The 19960-nt window shown below is 44.1% G+C and overlaps 1 protein-coding gene across 5 annotated transcripts in view; it reads left to right on the plus strand.

The window, feature by feature from the left end:
* LOC118360348 (sterile alpha motif domain-containing protein 11-like) overlaps positions 1 to 19960 on the plus strand; it is a 104716-nt gene that overhangs the window by 14241 nt on the left and 70515 nt on the right. For 4 of the 5 annotated variants that reach the window (XM_052482547.1, XM_052482546.1, XM_052482545.1 and 1 more), the window contains exon 3: positions 4433 to 4608. In XM_052482547.1, the coding sequence (XP_052338507.1) occupies positions 4433 to 4608 (176 nt within the window). Of the gene's footprint in view, positions 1 to 945; positions 1098 to 4432; positions 4609 to 19960 lie in introns of those variants that run through there. The other variant, XM_052482549.1, reaches the window with a different exon arrangement.

Below are 19960 nucleotides of genomic sequence, written 5' to 3' on the forward strand. Positions count from 1 at the left end.
GGTGGTGGTGGACCATTCTTGACACACGGGAAACTGTTGAGCATGAAAAACACAACAGAGTTGCAGTTCTTGAAACAAACCAGTGCGCCTGGCAGCTACTACCAGACCCTGTTCAAAGGCACATCTTTTGCTTTGCCCATTCAACCTCTGAATGGCACAGATACACAATCCATGTCTCAATTGTCTAAAGGCTTAAAATTCCTCCTTTAACCTGTCTCCTCCCCTTCATCTACACTGATTGAAGTGGATTTAACAAGTGACATCAATAAGGGATCATAGCGTTCACCTGGATTCACCTGGTCAGTCTAATGTTAATGTTTTGTACAGGTGTACAATATGGTGACGAGGAGGTTGTTATCTGAAACTAAAATGCGAATGCTTCTTTATTGATCGATTCATTCATTTGTGGTGGGAAGGGTTGCATAATTTGAAATCCCCCCTCTAACATCTAAAGTATAGAATTGTAGACGAATTCATTTATAGAAATGTCAGAGTGTCTTAGCGGGTGAGAACGTGAGAAAGAGATCGTGGGGGTTCGGCATAAACAAAAAGGATAGTGGAGTGTTTCTCAAGCGCACGCGAACACACTGGGGTTTTAACTTTTTTTTTTTCTTCTCACTGGCCCTATGTGAGTGTGGCAATGACGGCCCCTTTCCCTCCCCCTTCACTCTCTCTCCCTCTCTCCCCCTGTCGTCTCAACTCCCCCTCCCCCTCCGCTAATGTTCGCGCCAAGTCGGCCCGCCATGCCGCCTCCGCACACATACGCACACACACGCTGAGAGGTAACGGCAGACAGGCGCGTGACTCATTAGGCATTCGTCCCCCAGGGAGAACGCTGGGGGGGCGCGTGCAAGAGAGAGAGAGCGCCGCAGCTGCAGGAATGTCACGGGCGGCTACTGCTGGGTGTGTGTGTGTGTGTGTGTGTGTGTGTGTGTGTGTGTGTGTGTGTGTGTGTGTGTGTGTGTGTGTGTGTGTGTGTGTGTGTGTGTGTGTGTGTGTGTGTGTGTGTGCCAGCGGCAGGGTACTGCACCTTTCAGGAAATAAGGCAGAGAGAAGAAAACACATTACTATCCTTTTCCACAGAGGCTTCATTTAAGGTCTGGAACAAGCTTAGTAAAATAATGCTTCCTCAATAATCTTAGCTGATGTTAAAAATACAATATTTCTGTTTGCCAGTATTGTTTGGCAGTAAATAACAGTCCTGTGATTTTTACAGACCAACAACAACTGCTTTTTTCCCTGCAGATTTAAAGCAAATCCTCTATCCTTAATGAATGTAGAGGCCATGCTACTGAAGTTACTGGTGTCCCATAGAGCACATAGGGTTCTGGACTATACATGGAATATGGGCCATTTGGGACAGGTCCATGGCCACTTCTCATACTACCATCACATGTTATCTCAAATGCTGTCATTATCAGTGATGTGTATCTTTATGTGTGAGTTTCATTTGATTTGTGAAAGTGTCATTTCATTATGTTTGTAGTTGATAGAGATGAACAATTGATGGGGTAGCCTAGATAGTCGTTGTGTCAACAAAACAATGTTAAGAGAGCCCAATATGTATTGAATGGTTGTACATTTGTCAATATTACAAAATCATTGAAGCAACATTACAGAAATCAATTACCTTGTAGTATTGGTGCAATCAGTGATGATTCTAAATGTCATGTGGTTTGAACATTTGGGTTGCCTCTCTTGACTAAAGTCGCCATTCTAATTTAACGGAACCCATCTGAATCATGCTTGACTAAGACTGTATTGGTGTGTGTGTGTCTGTGTATCTGTGTGTCTGTGTTTGTGGGTGTTGTGTGTTATTTGTGAGTAAATGTGAAATACAGATATTTTTCCTGGCTGGCGGACCCTGACTGTCAGACAGAATGTGTAGGAGGGGATATTCATAGAGGTGCTTTTAGAGGAATGATTATAAGATACTTTTTTCTATGGCTGACTGAGGGCTGACCGCACAGGAAGGTTGCCTTCAATGTGTGTGCGCGTGTGTGTGTTTGTGTGTGTGTGTGTTTGTGTGTGTGTGTGTACCTCTTCTTTTTACCCTACGTGGGCTCCCAGGGGTATGTATTGTTTCATGTTTTGTTTTGGAGAGCCGTCCGTGCTGCGGAAGTGTTGCCAGAAACGTTGGGAGCCCACCCCTAGTTCTGCGCCAGTGGTGTTAAAGAAAGGAAAGGGGGGTTTCCGGGAGGAGAGGGGGTAGTAGGGGGGCTGGCGGCCTGGGTATGTCAGGGCCATGTGGGTGGTTGTCTACACACCAAGCCACAATCTCTGTGCTTCTTCCTGGGCAGACTATTGCAGTAGACCAGCACACAATGCTTTTCTGCTAAGTAAAACACCATCTTCACATGCAGGGGAATTATTATTCAAGAGCAGGTGTGTGTGTGTGTGAATATGAAAGGTGTGTGTGCTTTACAGTGAGAGCAACTGAGAGAGAGCATGCTGTATACTTCTAGTCCAAGTAGCTAAGTCCGAGGGAGTAGTGTGGAAGTAGCAGAAACTCCTCCACTGTCCTCACACAGTTGAGAATAACTTATACAAAGTGACTGCTCTCCACAGATCTGCCTGTGGAAAGAAGAAAGGAAAAAACATATTTCGTTAAGACAGAAAAAGAGAAAGAATGTGCAGAACTATGTGGCCCTGCTCATCCTGAGGGATGTTTTCATCTCCCCCCTCCCTAGTTTTAATGTCTGCCACTTGAGAGCCTCCAGAAGGGCTGCACCTGTTTGCCTCTTGGCTAGGCGCCTCTGCCCCCCCTGCCACTCATGCCGCCACTCCTCATGGGATGGAGGGATGGAGGGAGAGAGGGAGGGGGTGTGCGTGTGGTGGAAGGGATAGCTGGAGGGCTCAGAGGCGTCAGGGAGAGCAGAGCGGAGATGTAGGCACTGCGAGAGTGTTTTGTATTGCCCCCACCCCCATACTTTTTTCTCTCCACTGCTGTGTCTCCTCGTACTCAAATTCAGTTCCCTCACTCTCTCTCTCTCTCAATGTCTTTCCTCTTCTGTTTCTCTCCCTCCTTTCCTCCTATTCTCTCTCTCTGCCTCTCTGTCTCATCCTCTCTTTATCCCCCCTCTCCCTTTATCTCCATCCCCTGATTTTTCTCTCCATACAGCCATGTTAATCTGCAGTGACCTCTTCCCAAACGCCTCCTCTTCAGGTCACATTAAAGGTCGCCCAGCTTCACTCGCAGAACCCCTTAGGGCCACACTCCTCCTTTCTTTTCCTTTCGCTCTGCTCGTTAGAGCTTTGTGGCAAAAAAACACTGAATACACCAACCAGAATTATTTCCTGTCCTCCCGTTCCATGACCACCTTATCACTCAGAACTCTGGCAATGGTAAACTATGGTTCTTTAGTCCATTCCCCTATTATGATTGCTGTGGTAAATTCGATAATTATGTCTGTATGGGAGTTGAATGTAAATTCAAACGTGTACTATGTAATTACTCACATCTATAGTTATAAACGCTATAGAACAGTAGTCCTACATGTATCAGCCTTGTCTCAGCCGGTACATGTAGCCTATTCTTCAGCATGTCATTTTGGATCATAAATGTTTTCCTGTGTTTCCTGTATGGTCGAAATCCAGCCTAGAGTCCAGCCTTCGTTGGTTGAGCCCATTTTAGTGGGCTAGAGCCCTAGAAATGGCTTCTTCTCTCAAACATATCGCCAGGATCGTTGGTCACACTTGTCATGTTTCCCATTTAAATTGAATTACTGGCTTACAGTACTATCATATTTGTGCTAAAACTTCCTAAATACTACATATTAGTACTACATACTACATGTTTCAATTGTTTTCCCCACTAGACAAGTAAATACTTATTGACACCCATATTAGATAGCAATGTTTTACTTTCTTATGCTTTGTTTCCATCTTGATTCAGTCTAAATGTGGTGGTTCATTTTCCTGTGGTATTGTGTTTCATAAATACCCTCAATATTAGTATGTTTCATTATTCCTGTCAGTACAACTGACCAATGAAAGCTGAATTTGCTATGGAGCTTGAGCCTATGTGGGAACTTTCTATGTTCTTAGTGTTGCCTCTGAATAATGCTAAATGCTGTTTAGAACAAATTATGTGTTGTAGAATGAATTAATCTCATGTAATGATCACTCATTTTAATATAAATGTATGCCCCAGTTACAGCAGCAGCATTGAATTCTGTGTATGACTGATTGGGAATATAAGGGTGTTCACTGCACACAAAGATTACTGTTTAGAGTGGAGGAGAGCTTCTAACGCTAGCTATTAGCATCTTATCACATCCTTAGCATTAGCATGTTAGCACATGCTTAGTGTTAGCAAATTTAGCACATATTTTGTGTTAGCAGGCTCTTAGCATTAGCATGCTAGCATTAAAATGCCATTGGCAAATGGAGAGACATCTTTCTAAGAGCTTCTTCTCCCCATTTGTTGTAGAACCGCGGTCGTTTGGCAGAGAAGCGCACCATCCCCCTGCCCCCCAACCGCGTGCCCAAGAGGGAGCTGGCCTCCGCCTTCAGCAGTGACGACAGCGAGGGTAGCGACCGCGCGAGCGGAGACCATGCCCACATCAAGCAGGAAGACGAGCTGCATTACAGTATCATGAGAAAGGGGTAAGGCCTGGGAGAACTTCTTAATCTGATTTATATTGGTCAATACAAATAAATCATCACCTACAGTATCTATTCACCCTCATTCCCAACATGTCTCTGGTTGTTGGCTTTGTGTGGTGTAGAGGTGTACAAGCTCTGTGCTTACATTAAGTGTACATGTTATGTGCTAACATGTAAGAAATTCATGTTTTCTTGCTTATCGTCTTTGTTCAGTCTACACTGCACTCTGTGAGTCACTGAAACACAGCCCCCCCCCGCCCCATACAGAAGAATATTCTTTATAATAGTATTAAAGTAGTCTTAAGCGTATTCAACTATGCGAGGACCAAAATACTAATAATGTAAAGTGCAGGATAAAACGAGTGCAATAAAATAATTAACATCGAGGCCCCGCACTACGTTCTGATAGAGACGGTGTGGTCTTTTATACGACAACAGTTGCCGGGTTACATGGACACCACAACTCGCAAGAGTAGCACTCCACTGTCCACAAAGTCAATGTCAGCTCATCTGCGGACATTACATGCACGCACGCACGCGCACACACAGACACATGCAGTCCGTGCCGTTGTGTGAGTTTATTTAGGTTCTCATTAGAATGGTAAATGAGGGCTTGAAGGAGAGAAAAAACAGGCTGAAACATGCTCTGATGTAGTAGCTGTCACTGCTTATGAGAGCATGATAATGCATTGATTCTGTTGTCAGAGGACCATGTACATTATGTGAAAAATACTTCTGTCAAGCCATCTCTTCTAAAAGCTAGAAGACTGAATACCATTGCCATGCGATGTGTTTCAGGTTTGAGTAGCCTACCTACAAGCTTCAGATAACAGTCAGACAGTCGCCTTAAACAGGCGTCATGAGTAGTTTCACCTTTAGTGAAATCGTTGTGTGCCAGGGATTTTCTTCCTGGCTCCAAAGCTCTACATCCCTCTCATTTCAACTCATGCCTGGACCGGGTAGAAAGTGATGAGATAATCCAGTAAGAAATGTGGAAACATGCATGCATTTGCACGTGTACACACGCGCATCCATAGACACACACACACACATACAAACACACACACACACACACACCCAAAGTTAGGGTCGTGGCAAGGTCATCCCATTAAAGTTTTTTTAATCACTTTGGTGCAATTTTCACAAGTATGCGGTACATTTTCACAACTCTTAAGCACAACAATCTAAACAGAAAATCAAAATGGTTAATGTTTCAAAACTCTAAGCACATTTTCAATTGACTTGAGTACAACAAACAAATTCACAAAGTCACTTGTTCACTGCACCAAATCAAGCTTTCAATTTGGATGCATATTCAATCTAAGCATCTGCTCCAAACTGATGACTACTGAACCCAAATGATGTAGTATCTAGGTAACGTACATGTATTAGTTTGATTACTGCGGAACACTGTACATTTCTATATTTTTAACCTCATAAATGTATTCATTTGACATCAATTTATGTTGTAAGGTAAAACCAAATCATATATGGATGTGGCTGTAAATACTACATCATCATTCACCATCAGCCAGTGTGCTTCAATAGGACAAAGTGGAAAGATTCACTCGTATGTTCTACCATTTGAAATGATAGTGTAGTGTACGCAGAACTGAAATACCTAGGTTGTAATTTAAGCAATAAGGCCTGAGGGGGTGGCCACGGCTAAGGGCTGTTCTTCTGCACGAAGCAACATGGAGGTGGCCAAATACCACAAACCCCCAAGGTTTGTTGCCATTATAAACTGATTACCAACGTAATTGTAATAAATGTAAAAATAAATGTTTTGTCATACCCGTGGTATACGGTCTATTACAACTGGGTGGTTCAAGCCCTGAATGCTGATTGGCTGACAGCAATCAGTATAGCAGACCTAATACCACGGGTATGACAAAACATGTTTTTTTTAATGATCTAATTATGTTGGTAACCAGTTTATAATAGCATTAAGGCACTTTGGGGGTTTGTGATATATGGCCAATATACCACAGCTAAGGGCTGTATCCAGGCACTCCGTGTCGCGTAGTGCATAAGAACAGCCTTTATATTGGCCATATACCACCCCCCTCCTCCTGGCCTTATTGCTTAAATATACCACAGCTTTCAGCCAATCAGCATTCATGGTTCAAACCACCCAGTTTATAAATAGTCATATATTTCACTCTTTATCTGAATTTCATTGATACACTATGAGCTGATGAATTTCGAGCAGAGAGACAGGCGATACTGTATCAGTTGACAAGTCACGTAGACAATGTGATCTTTTCCAATCTTATGTGGCATAAAAGGTATACAACACGGTGCTATGTTTTTACAGCAACCAATTGCTATGCAATACCCCTATGTCTGATGATGTGTTCTACGTTTGTACCGTATAAGGATAATACAACTGTAACACTGGCATATTTCTCAACATGCTCATAACTTGCCATTGGATAAAAATTAATTTAAAAAAATTGTATGTCAAGTTACTAGTCAAATACGGTATGGAACATAGTATTTACCATCTACTATTCTTTTTATTTAGCACTTCAAAAAGAACAGTTTTGATATTTGTATGTTGTATTTTTTGCTATTGAATTAAATGACTCAATTGTGAGCCTATCATTATCTAATGTATTGGTGACTAAACTTGATGGAAAACTTTGCATGAATGAATGAGGGGTGAAATATGTGTTAAACTCCAATGAATACACAATCAAAGGTTCTAAACATAAGATAGGGGGCATTACAAGCAGGGGTCTAAAGTGCAATCAATTTGGTCCAGGAGCAGGAATTTTGTTTTGGGAGCAGAAAAAAAATATCCTAGATAGTAATTGTTGTAATGATAAGACTTCACTGTACAGTTGTTTCCGAGTGCAGATTCAGTAGCATCATGGTCGCACCATTACTACAGCGAAAACGGCTTGCTTCTAGACCAACCAGGTCAGAAGATCTGACCCATATTACCAGCGTAACATTTCCATCTTCCTATCGTGGCTCGCCAGGACCATATTTTATTCATAAACCATGTCGTGGGCTGTTCTAAAACTACTCGTGTGTTGATTTGTTTACACTTTGTTCAGTCATGTTACCTCTTTGGCTTGCTACCTAACAACCTACCAGTATATGCAAATAGTTGGGGGCACAGAAAGAAAGGAAAAGAGATAGCTTCTTCAGGAGATCAATGATCATAATAATGAATGATTGACAGATATTTTGTACGTCCTCATCACAAACCTTAAGTTTTTAAAGAGACAGTGTACAATTTTCAGTGAAACGTTTTTTTGCTGGGCGTACCAGTGCTACCAATGACATTTTTTTAATTTAGAGCCCTGATTACACGTGTTACCAGTTAATTGTTTTGTATTTAGAGTTTTGAAAATATACCACTTACATCTGAAAAGTTTGCCAAGGTGATTGAACAAAAGATTAACCAAATGAGCTCAAATGAGGATGAGGCTCTGATGACATACTCCATTTTTGTGTGTGTTTGTAAAAAATGATCAAAGGAATTGGGCATTAAAATCTCCCAATATCCTGTTTCGAACATATCCATGTAAAATGGTTAAAATGCTATGATCTTTTCTTTATGAAAAATATTCTGTGTGTGTGTGTGTGTGTGTGTGTGTGTGTGTGTGTGTGTGTGTGTGTGTGTGTGTGTGTGTGTGTGTGTGTGTGTGTGTGTGTGTGTGTGTGTGTGCGTGCGTGCTGTCTCAAGACTGGTTGTGACATGGAGGACAGCACAGCAACTGTAAAGTTGTAAATGGATCCACTAACCTCATTAAATTACTTTCCCCACTGACACTTGCGGCGTTCATGTGTTAAGATGATAATGAATTTAAAGAACACTTATGACTAATATGTCAGGCTTTTACCCTTTAAAAGGCGGCGGACTCGCTGGAGCCACAGCTCCGCTCTGTCCCGGGCATCCATCTCAGCCCTACTTTACCCAAATGCAATGGGTCTGAGCGAAAGGGATAATGGGATGTCCAATCAGGGAAATCTGATTTCTATTGACCACAGACCCAGTAAGTGAGTCGTAGATGGGTCTTAACAAATTGGATTTGGTCAATGGATGGTGAAAAAGATGGGATGCTGTATATATGGGTGTGTGTCTATTCTCTACCTCCTCGACACATCATCAGGATTCTCGCTAGCATTGTGTCACATCACACTTTGCTACTTCCTGCCAAAAAAATTCCATTGTGATAATTATACTGTGTCATTCTCATTGTGATGCAGAAAAATACCTGATTCAATTAAAAAGCATAGTTGTGTTATGGTCCACTTCTACATCAATCAATCAAATGTATTTATGAAGCCCTTCTAACATCAGCTGATGTCACAAAGTGCTTTACAGAAACCCAGCCTAAAACCCCAAACAGCAAGCAATGCAGGTGTAGAAGCACGGCAGCTAGGAAAAACTCCGTAGAAAGGCCAGAACCCAGGAAGAAACCTAGAGAGGAACTAGATGATAATAATAATCACTATAGTTGTCGAGGGTGCAACAGGTCAGCAACTCAGGAGTAAATCTCAGTTGGCTTTTCATAGCCAATCATTCAGAGTATCGCTACCGCTCCCGCTGTCTCTAGAGAGTTGAAAACAGCAGGTCTGGGACAGGTAGCACTTCCGGTGAACAGGTCAGGGTTCCATAGCGGCAGGCGGAACAGTGGAAACTGGAGTAGCAGCAAGGCCAGGTGGACTGGGGACAGCAAGGAGTCATCAGGCCAGGTAGTCCTGAGGCATGGTCCTAGGGCTCAGGTCCTCCGACAGAGAGAAAGAAAGAAAGAGAGAATTAGAGAATTAGAGAGAGCATACTTAAATTCACACAGGACACCGGATAAGACAGGGGGAAAACTCCAGATATAACAGACTGACCCTAGCCCCCCGACACAAACTACTGCAGCATAAATACTGGAGGCTGAGACAGGAGGGGTCGGGAGACGCTGTGGCCCCGTTCGACGATACCCCCTGACAGGGCCAAACAGGAAGGATATAACCCCACACACTTTGTCAAAGCACAGCCTCCACACCACTAGAGGGATATCTTCAACCACCAACTTACCATCCTGAGACAAGCCCGAGTATAGCCCACAACCCGAGGGGGTGGGGGCGCCAACCCGGACAGGAAGATCACGTCAGTGACTCTACCCACTCAAGTGATGCACCCCTCCTAGGGACGGCATGGAAGAGCACCAGTAAGCCAGTGACTCAGCCCCTGTAATAGGGTTAGTGGCAGAGAATCCCAGTGGAGAGAGGGGAACCAGCCAGGCAGAGACAGCAGGGGCGGTTCGTTGCTCCAGTGCCTTTCTGTTCATCTTCACACTCATGGGCCAGACTACACTCAATCATTAGACCTACTGAAGAGATGAGTCTTCAATAAAGACTTAAAAGTTGAGACCGAGTCTGCGTCTCTCACATAGGAGAAAGCCCTGCCTCGAGGTGTTTGCTTAAAAATTCTAGGGACAGTAAGGAGGCCTGCGTCTTGTGACCGTAGCGTACATGTAGGTATGTACGGCAGGACCAAATTGGAAAGATAGGTAGGAGCAAGCCCATGTAATGCTTTGTAGGTTAGCAGTAAAACCTTGAAATCAGTTCTTGCCTTAACAGGAAGCCAGTAAAGAGAGGCTAGCACTGGAGTAATATAACACAAAATGTTGGTTCTAGTCAAGATTCTAGCAGCCGTGTTTAGCACTAACTGAAGTTTATTTAGTGCTTTATCCGGGTAGCCGGAAAGTAGTGCATTGCAGTAGTCTAACCTAGAAGTGAACCTAGAAGTGATAAAAGCATTTTTGGACAGAAAGTTTCTGATATTTGCAATGTTGCGTAGATGGAAAAAAGCTGTCCTTGAAACAGTCTTGATTTGTTTGTCAATAGAGATATCAGGGTCCAGAGTAACGCCGAGGTCCTTCACAGTTTTATTTGAGATGACTGTACAACCATCAATAGTAATTGTCAGATTCAACAGATCTCTTTGTTTCTTGGGACCTAGAACAAGCATCTCTGTTTTGTCCGAGTTTAAATGTTGAACATTTGCCGCCACCCACTTCCTTATGTCTGAAACGCAGGCTTCCATAGAGTTTCATTTTGGAGCTTCACCATGTTTCGATCTAAACCAGGCCAGAACTTGTACGTGTAGACCAATTTGGGTTTCCAATCTCTCCAAAAGAATGTGATGATCAATGGTATCGAAAGCAGCACTAAGGTCTAGGAGCACGAGAACAGATGCAGAGCCTAGGTCTGACACCTTTAAAAGGATTTTCCACCTTCACAAGTGCAGTCTTAGTGCTATGATGGGGACTAATACCAGACTGAAGCGTTTCGTATACATTGTTTGTCTTCAGGGAAGCAGTGAGTTGCTGCACAACAGTTTTTTCAATTGTTTTTGAGAGGAATGGGAAATTCGATATAGGCCGATAGTTTTTTATATTTTATGGTTCAATGGTTCGGCTTTTTCAAGAGGGGCTTTATTACTGCCACTTTTAGTGAGTTTGGTACACATCCGGTGGATAGAGAGACGTATATTATGTTTAACACAGGAGGGCCAAGAAGTGGGAGCAGCTCTTTCAGTAGTTTAGTTGAAATATTGCAGCTTGAAGTTTAAGAGGCCATGATTGTTTTCATCAATGTGTCAAGAGATATAGTATTAAACAACTCAAGTGTCTCCCTTGATCTTAGGTCCTGGCAGAGTTGTGCAGACTCAGGACAACTGAGCTTTTGAGGAATACGCAGATTTAAAGAGGAGTCCGTAATTTGCTTTCTAACGATCATGACCTTTTTCTCTAAGAAGTTCATGAATTTATCACTGCTGTAGTGAAAGCCATCCTCTCTTGGGGAATGCTGGTTTTAGTGAGCTTTGCGACAGTATCAAAACTACATTTTGGATGGTTCCTATCTTCCTCAATTAAGTTGGAAAAATAGGATGATAGAGCAGCAGTGAGGGCTCTTCGATACTGCACTGTACTGTTTTCCAAGCTAGTCGGAAGACTTCCAGTTTCGCGTAGCGCCATTTGCGTTCCAATTTTCTGGTTGCTTGCTTCAGAGCTCAGGTATTTTCTGTGTACCAGGGAGCAAGTTTCTTATGACAAATATTTTTTGATAATAGGGGTGCGACTTCTTCTAGGGTATTGCGTAAGGTTAAATTGAGTTCCCCAGTTAGGTGGTTAACTGAGATTTGTACTCTGACGTCCTTGGGTAGGCAGAGGGAGTCTGGAAGGGCATCAGCGCGACATCAACCCAGAGCATATCAGACTGCTCTTTCTCTACCACATCTCCGGATTCCTACCGCAAGCTCTGAACCTTTACACCGGATCATCGCAACTAGCTAGCTGCAATCCGAGTGGCTACTCCTGGCTAACGTCTCTGTCCCAAAACAAGCTACAGTTAGCCTTGAGCTAAGCCCATCTCCCGACTAGCCGAAGAGGCCCAACAATACCTCTTTTGCCAATTGGCCTGGACCCTTTACTGCCGACACGGAGCCCCGCCGATCCATCACGACTGGTCCGCCGACATAATCGTCCGAGGTGGTTTCAACAGGCTTTTTCGTTGCGACATCGCCAAAGATCCATCTGCTGGCCAAGGCCCGCGAGCTTTCTGAAACGCTGTGTCTCCAGCTCACCTAGCGTACTAGAGCACCTGTAGCATACTCCTGGGCTACAATTACCCGGGCCCACGACCGGTCTGTCGATGTCACCGCAAGAAGAGGAATAAACAGACTCACCCCATCGCGACGTCCCCCAAAGGTTAGCTCTCTAGCCCTCGCTATCTCCCTGCTTGCTAATTCGGCCTGCTAACGGTTAGCTTGTCTAGCCCGGGCCTACGAACTGTTAGCTTGTTAGCACAGGCCTGCTAACCATCTGGCTCACTGCGTTCTAAACACTCTGAACCCATTTACTTTCTATCTCTCTTTGATTTTTATTTTGTTTATACCTTCCGGAAACCTGCCTCACCCACTGTGATATGGAATCGCTATCACCTTTAATTTTTATTTTATTTTTATGACACACTCAAGAACCTCCAGACGCTAACCAGCTAACTAGCTACAAGCTATTTAGTCATTGTTTTTTTTTTTTGTTTTTTTAAACCTGGATAACACTCGCCAGCCCAGCTTCCCTGCCCATCCACCGCTGCCCCCTGGACACTGATCTCTTGGCTACATAGCTGACGCACGCTGGACTGTCCATTAATCACGGTACTCCATTCTGCTTGTTTGTTTTATCTGTCGACCCAGTTGCCTAGTCAACGCCATTTTACCTGCTGTTTGTTGTGCTAGCTGATTAGCCTCGCCTACTGTTTTTAGCTAGCTTTCCCAATTCAACACCTGTGATTACTGTATGCCTCGCTGTATGTCTCTCCCAAATGTCAATATGCCTTGTATACTGTTGTTCAGGTTAGTTATCATTGTTTTAGTTCACAATGGAGCCCCTAGATCCACTCTGCATACCCCTGTTACCTCCTTTGTCCCACCCCCCACACATGCGGTGACCTCACCCATTACAACCAGCATGTCCAGAGATACAACCTCTCTCATCATCACCCAGTGCCTGGGCTTACCTCCGCTGTACCCGCACCCCACCATACCCCTGTCTGCGCATTATGCCCTGAATATATTCTACCATGCCCAGAAACCTGCTCCTCTTATCCTCTGCCCCCAACGCTCTAGGCGACCAGTTTTGATAGCCTTTAGCCGCACCCTCATACTACTCCTTCTCTGTTCCGCGGGTGATGTGGAGGTAAACCCAGGCCCTGCATGTCCCCAGGTACCCTCATTTGTTGACTTCTGTGATCGAAAAAGTCTTGGTTTTATGCATGTCAACATCAGAAGCCTCCTCCCTAAGTTTGTCTTACTCACTGCTTTAGCACACTCTGCTAACCCTGATGTCCTTGCCGTGTCTGAATCCTGGCTCAGGAAGGCCACCAAAATTCAGAGATTTCCATACCCAACTATAACATCTTCCGTCAAGATAGAACTGCCAAAGGGGGCGGAGTCGCAGTCTACTGCAGAGATAGCCTGCAAAGTAATGTCATACTTTCCAGGTCCATACCCAAACAGTTTGAACTACTAATTTTGAAAATTACTCTCCAGAAACAAGTCTCTCACTGTTGCCGCCTGCTACCGACCCCGTCAGCTCCCAGCTGTGCCCTGGACACCATTTGTGAATTGATCGCCCCCATCTAGCTTCAGAGTTTGTCCTGTTAGGTGACCTAAACTGGGATATGCTTAACACCCCGGCAGTCCTACAATCTAAGCTAGATGCCCTCAATCTCACGCAAATCATCAAGGAACCCACCAGGTACAACCCTAACTCTGTAAACAAGGGCACCCTCATAGACGTCATCCTGACCAACTGGCCCTCCAAATATACCTCCGCTGTCTTCAACCAGGATCTCAGCGATCACTGCCTCATCGCCTGTATCCGCCACGGAGCCGCAGTCAAACGACCACCCCTCATCACTGTCAAACGCTCCCTAAAACACTTCTGTGAGCAGGCCTTTCTAATCGACCTGGCCCGTGTATCCTGGAAGGACATTGACCTCATCCCGTCAGTTGAGGATGCCTGGTCATTCTTTAAAAGTAACTTCCTCACCATTTTGGATAAGCATGCTCCGTTCAAAAAATGCAGAACCAAGAACAGATACAGCCCTTGGTTCACTCCAGACCTGACTGCCCTCGACCAGCACAAAAACATCCTGTGGCGGACTGCAATAGCATCGAATAGCCCCGTGATATGCAACTGTTCAGGGAAGTCAGGAACCAATACACGCAGTCAGTCAGGAAAGCTAAGGCCAGCTTCTTCAGGCAAAAGTTTGCATCCTGTAGCTCCAACTCCAAAAAGTTCTGGGACACTGTGAAGTCCATGGAGAACAAGAGCACCTCCTCCCAGCTGCCCACTGCACTGAGGCTAGGAAACACGGTCTCCACCGATAAATCCATGATTATCGAAAACTTCAATAAGCACTTCTCAACGGCTGGCCATGCCTTCCGCCTGGCTACTCCAACCTCGGCCAACAGCTCCGCCCCCCGTAGTTCCTCACCCAAGCCTCTCCAGGTTCTCCTTTACCCAAATCCAGATAGCAGATGTTCTGAAAGAGCTGCAAAACCTGGACCCGTACAAATCAGCTGGGCTTGACAATCTGGACCCGCTATTTCTGAAACTATCTGCCGCCATTGTCGCAACCCCTATTACCAGCCTGTTCAACCTCTCTTTCATATCGTCTGAGATCCCCAAGGATTGAAAGCTGCCGCAGTCATCCCCCTCTTCAAAGGAGGAGACACCCTGGACCCAAACTGCTATAGACCTATATCCATCCTGCCCTGCCTATCTAAGGTCTTCGAAAGCCAAGTCAACAAACAGGTCACTGACCATCTCGAATCCCACCGTACCTTCTCCGCTGTGCAATCTGGTTTCCGAGCCGGTCACGGGTGCACCTCAGCCACACTCAAGGTACTAAATGATATCATAACCGCCATCGATAAAAGACAGTACTGTGCAGCCGTCTTCATCGACCTCGCCAAGGCTTTCGACTCTGTCAATCACCAAATTCTTATCGGCAGACTCAACAGCCTCGGTTTTTCGGATGACTGCCTTGCCTGGTTCACCAATTACTTTGCAGACAGAGTTCAGTGTGTCAAATCAGAGGGCATGCTGTCCGGTCCTCTGGCAGTCTCTATGGGGGTGCCACAGGGTTCAATTCTCGGGCCGACTCTTTTCTCTGTATATATCAATGATGTTGCTCTTGCTGCGGGCGATTCCCTGATCCACCTCTACGCAGACGACACCATTCTATATACTTTCGGCCCGTCGTTGGACACTGTGCTATCAAACCTCCAAACGAGCTTCAATGCCATACAGCACTCCTTCCGTGGCCTCCAACTGCTCTTAAACGCGAGTAAAACCAAATGCATGCTTTTCAACCGATCGCTGCCTGCACCCGCATGCCCGACTAGCATCACCACCCTGGATGGTTCCAACCTTGAATATGTGGACATCTATAAGTACCTAGGTGTCTGGCTAGACTGCAAACTCTCCTTCCAGACTCACATCAAACATCTCCAATCAAAAATCAAATCCAGAGTCGGCTTTCTATTCCGCAACAAAGCCTCCTTCACTCACGCTGCCAAGCTTACCCTAGTAAAACTGACTATCCTACCGATCCTCGACTTCGGCGATGTCATCTACAAAATGGCTTCCAACACTCTACTCAGCAAACTGGATGCAGTCTATCACAGTGCCATCCGTTTTGTCACTAAAGCACCTTATACCACCCACCACTGCGACTTGTATGCTCTAGTCGGCTGGCCCTCACTACATATTCGTCGCCAGACCCACTGGCTCCAGGTCATTTACAAGTCCATGCTAGGTAAAGCTCCGCCTTATCTCAGTTCACTGGTCACGATGGCAACACCCATCCGTAGCACGCGCTCCAGCAGGTGTATCTCACTGATCATCCCTAAAGCCAACACCTCATTTGGCCGCCTTTCGTTCCAGTACTCTGCTGCCTGTGACTGGAACGAATTGCAAAAATCGCTGAAGTTGGAGACTTTTATCTCCCTCACCAACTTCAAACATCAGCTATCCGAGCAGCTAACCGATCGCTGCAGCTGTACATAGTCTATAGGTAAATAGCTCACCCTTTTTCACCTACCTCATTCCCATACTGTTTTTATACTGTTTTTATTTATTTACTTTTCTGCTCTTTTGCACACCAATATCTCTACCTGTACATGCCCATCTGATCATTTATCACTCCAGTGTTAATCTGCAAAATTGTATTATTCGCCTACCTCCTCATGCCTTTTGCACACATTGTATATAGACTGCCCATTTTTTTCTACTGTGTTATTGACTTGCTAATTGTTTACTCCATGTGTAACTCTGTGTTGTCTGTTCACACTGCTATGCTTTATCTTGGCCAGGTCGCAGTTGCAAATGAGAACTTGTTCTCAACTAGCCTACCTGGTTAAATAAAGGTGAAATAAAATAAATAAAAAAATCTAGGAATCTTTTGATTGTCGGAGAATTTATAGCGTGACTTTTGATGATCCTTGTTTGGGGTCTGAGCAGATTATTTGTTGCGATTGCAAATGTAATAAAATGGTGGTCCAGGATTAGGAGGAAAAACAATAAGATCCACAACATTTATTCCACGGGACAAAACTAGGTCCAGAGTATGACTGTGGCAGTGAGTAGGTCTGGAGACATGTTGGACAAAACCCACTGAGTCGATGATGGCTCCGAAAGCCTTTTGGAGTGGGTCTGTGGACTTTTCCATGTGAATATTAAAGTCACCAAATATTTGAGTATTATCTTCGATGACTACAATGTCCGATAGGAATTCAGGGAACTCAGTGAGGAACGCTGTATATGGCCCAGGAGGCCTGTAAACAGTAACTATAAAAAGTGATTGAGTCGGCTGCATAGATTTCATGACTAGAAGCTCAAAAGAGGAAAACGTCATCTTTTTGTTTTGTAAATTGAAATTAGCTATCGTAAATGTTAGCAACACCTCCGCCTTTGTGGGATGCATGGGGGATATGGTCACATCAAGATTATGATCAGTGATTAGTCTTTATTCCAGTGAGATTGCTTAGGCCACGTTTAGTTTTGCCCAACCTAGTTCGAAGCACAGACACGGTCTCAATGGGGATAGCTGAGCTGACTACACTGACTGTGCTAGTGGCAGACTCCACTAAGCTGGCAGGCTTCAATTTACATCAATTTAGGTTTTCACCAGGAGTTGACTGTTTATGTGAGCTCAACTCTGTCACCCAAAGTTAATTATTGAAGGTTGAAAGAATACAAGACCGTAATACCCTAGATCTAGACCATTTAACGTTAATTCGTTCAATTTTCCCTTCAAAACAACAAAAGTATTTTGAACGATCAGCTATTGTAGCACTTTTAAAATTACCGCATGGATGTGCTGTAACACAGAGTAATAGGCTCTTGGATCAGCCTCAGGTACTGTGTCTACATGGTAACATGATTTCTTATTTGTCAGAAAGGTCCTCGGAGGTGTTGTCATCCTTAAAGAGGACTTGTCAAGTTCATTAGAGGGCTCTATATCTTTTAACCAGATTAATGTTAATGGCCATCGGCTTTACGGGTGATTAGTTCAGTAGGCCACCAGAACAGTGAGGAGAGATGGGTATCATTCCTGCTGATTAAGCAAAGAGTGCCCGGGCCGAAGGGGAACATGGCAAATGCTTGATAGAACTGGTACAAAAACCTGGTAGAACCAACAAAATGATGAATGGTCTGTTGTCACAAAGACGGCACATTTGGAACAGGAGTTAAAGCTCTTTGATGAGTTGGGTAGTCCCTCTCCCTTTACTCAAACTGTGTAGACACAACCAGGGAGTAAGGAGGAAACGAGATCGTGATCTGAAAGGAAATCAAATAGTAACTTCCAATACTGCAAAAATAAAGGTATCTTATGATAAGAGTCCAGATATCCAATCGTTTTCTCTTAGCCTGGAGTGGTTTTCAAGTCTATTGAGACAATAGGTAAGTGACGTACAGAATCCAGATAGCACTTTATAATAACTCCACATAATAAAGCACGTCTAATGGATTAGTAAATAGTTTATTAATCATTTAGTGATCATTACTCCATTCCTAAGATGTTTAATTTACACTATATATATATATACAAAAGTATGTGGACACCCTTTCAAATGAGTGGATTAGGCTATTTCAGCCACACCCGTTTCCTGACAGGTTTATAAAATTGAGAACATAGCCGTAGAATGGCCTTAATGAAGAGCTCAGTGACTTTCAACGTGGCACTGTGATAGGATGCCACCTTTCCAACAAGTCAGTTCGTCAAATTTCTGAACTGCTAGAGCTGCCCAGGTCAACTGTAAGTACTGTTGAAAAGTGTAAACGTCTAGGAGCAACAACGGCTCAGCCACAAAGTGGTAGGCCACACTAGCTCACAGAGTGCAGAATGCTTATTGAGCACATAGAGTGTAAAAATCATAACACTCACTACCGAGCGCATAACGCACATAGCGCATAAACACTCACTACCGAGTTCCAAACTGCCTCTGGAAGCAACATCAGCACAATAACTGTTCATCGGGAAGTTCATGAAATGGGTTTCCATGGCCGAGCAGCCGCACACAAGCCTAAGGTCACCATGCGCAATGCCAAGCGTCGGCTTTACACCACGTACAACTCGCCATCATTGGAAACGGTGGAAACGCTTTCTCTGAAGTGATAAATCACGCATTACCAACTGGCAGTCCGGTGGACGATTCTGAGTATGGCAGAAGCCAGGAGAATTCCACCTGCCCGAATGCATAGTGCCAACTGTAAAGTTTGGTGGAGGAGGAATAATGGTCTGGGGCTGTTTTCATGGTTTGGTCTAGGCCCCTTAGATCCAGTGAAGGGAAATCTTAACGCTAGAACATACAATGACATTCTAGACGATTCTGTGCCTCCAACTTTGTGGCAACAGTTTGGGAAATGGTTTGTCGAGATCGGTGTGGAAGAGCTTGACTGGCCTGCACAGAGCCCTGACCTCATCCCCATCAAACACCTTTGTGATGAATTGGAACACCGACTGCGAGCCAGGCCTAATCACCCAACATCAGTGCCTGACCTCACTAATGCTCTTGTGGATGAATGGAAGCAAGTCCCCGCAGCAATGTTCCAACATCTAGTGGAAAGCCTTCCTCAGATGAGTGGAGGCTTTTATAGCAGCAAAAGGGGGGACCAACTCCATACTAATGTCCATGATTTTGGAATAAGATGTTCGACGAGCAGGTGTACATATACTTTTGGTTGTGTAGTGTCAGTCCTTATAAACCATTTACCAATAATTAGTTAAGTCTTTTTGTTTGGCCTCATGTAAAGTGAGGGCTATTTATACATTATAAATCATGTAGAAATCCTTTGAGTGACCAGTGTAACTTCTCACAAAACGATGGACATGCTTAACGTCTCAAAATAAGGATGTTAAAGGTTCAGTTGTTTGTATCACAATATCAAATCTTTTCTGGGTAACAATCATCTTACTGTGATTGTTTTCAATTGAAATGATCAAAAAGAAACAAAAGCAGCTTCTTAGCAAAGAGCAATTTCTCAAACAAGAATTTTGAAAGGACTGTCTGGGAGTGGTCTGAGTGATGAGGCAAACACTGAAAACTAGCTGTTATTGGCAGAGAGGTTTGGAGCGATCTTTCTTATTGGTCTATTAACTTTTCAGGCTGTCTTCATAAACAGCTCTTAAACTGCAAGTGCATTATCATAACTTTCACCATTTCAAAGTATCGTTCCAACCTCATAGTGTAGAAATATATGAAACACAGGATAATCACGTGTTTGACTGCAGGAAATATGTCAAATATTATCAAACATTTTAT

The sequence above is a fragment of the Oncorhynchus keta genome, chromosome 27, assembly GCF_023373465.1.
Source record: "Oncorhynchus keta strain PuntledgeMale-10-30-2019 chromosome 27, Oket_V2, whole genome shotgun sequence".
Classification (NCBI taxonomy): domain Eukaryota; kingdom Metazoa; phylum Chordata; class Actinopteri; order Salmoniformes; family Salmonidae; genus Oncorhynchus; species Oncorhynchus keta.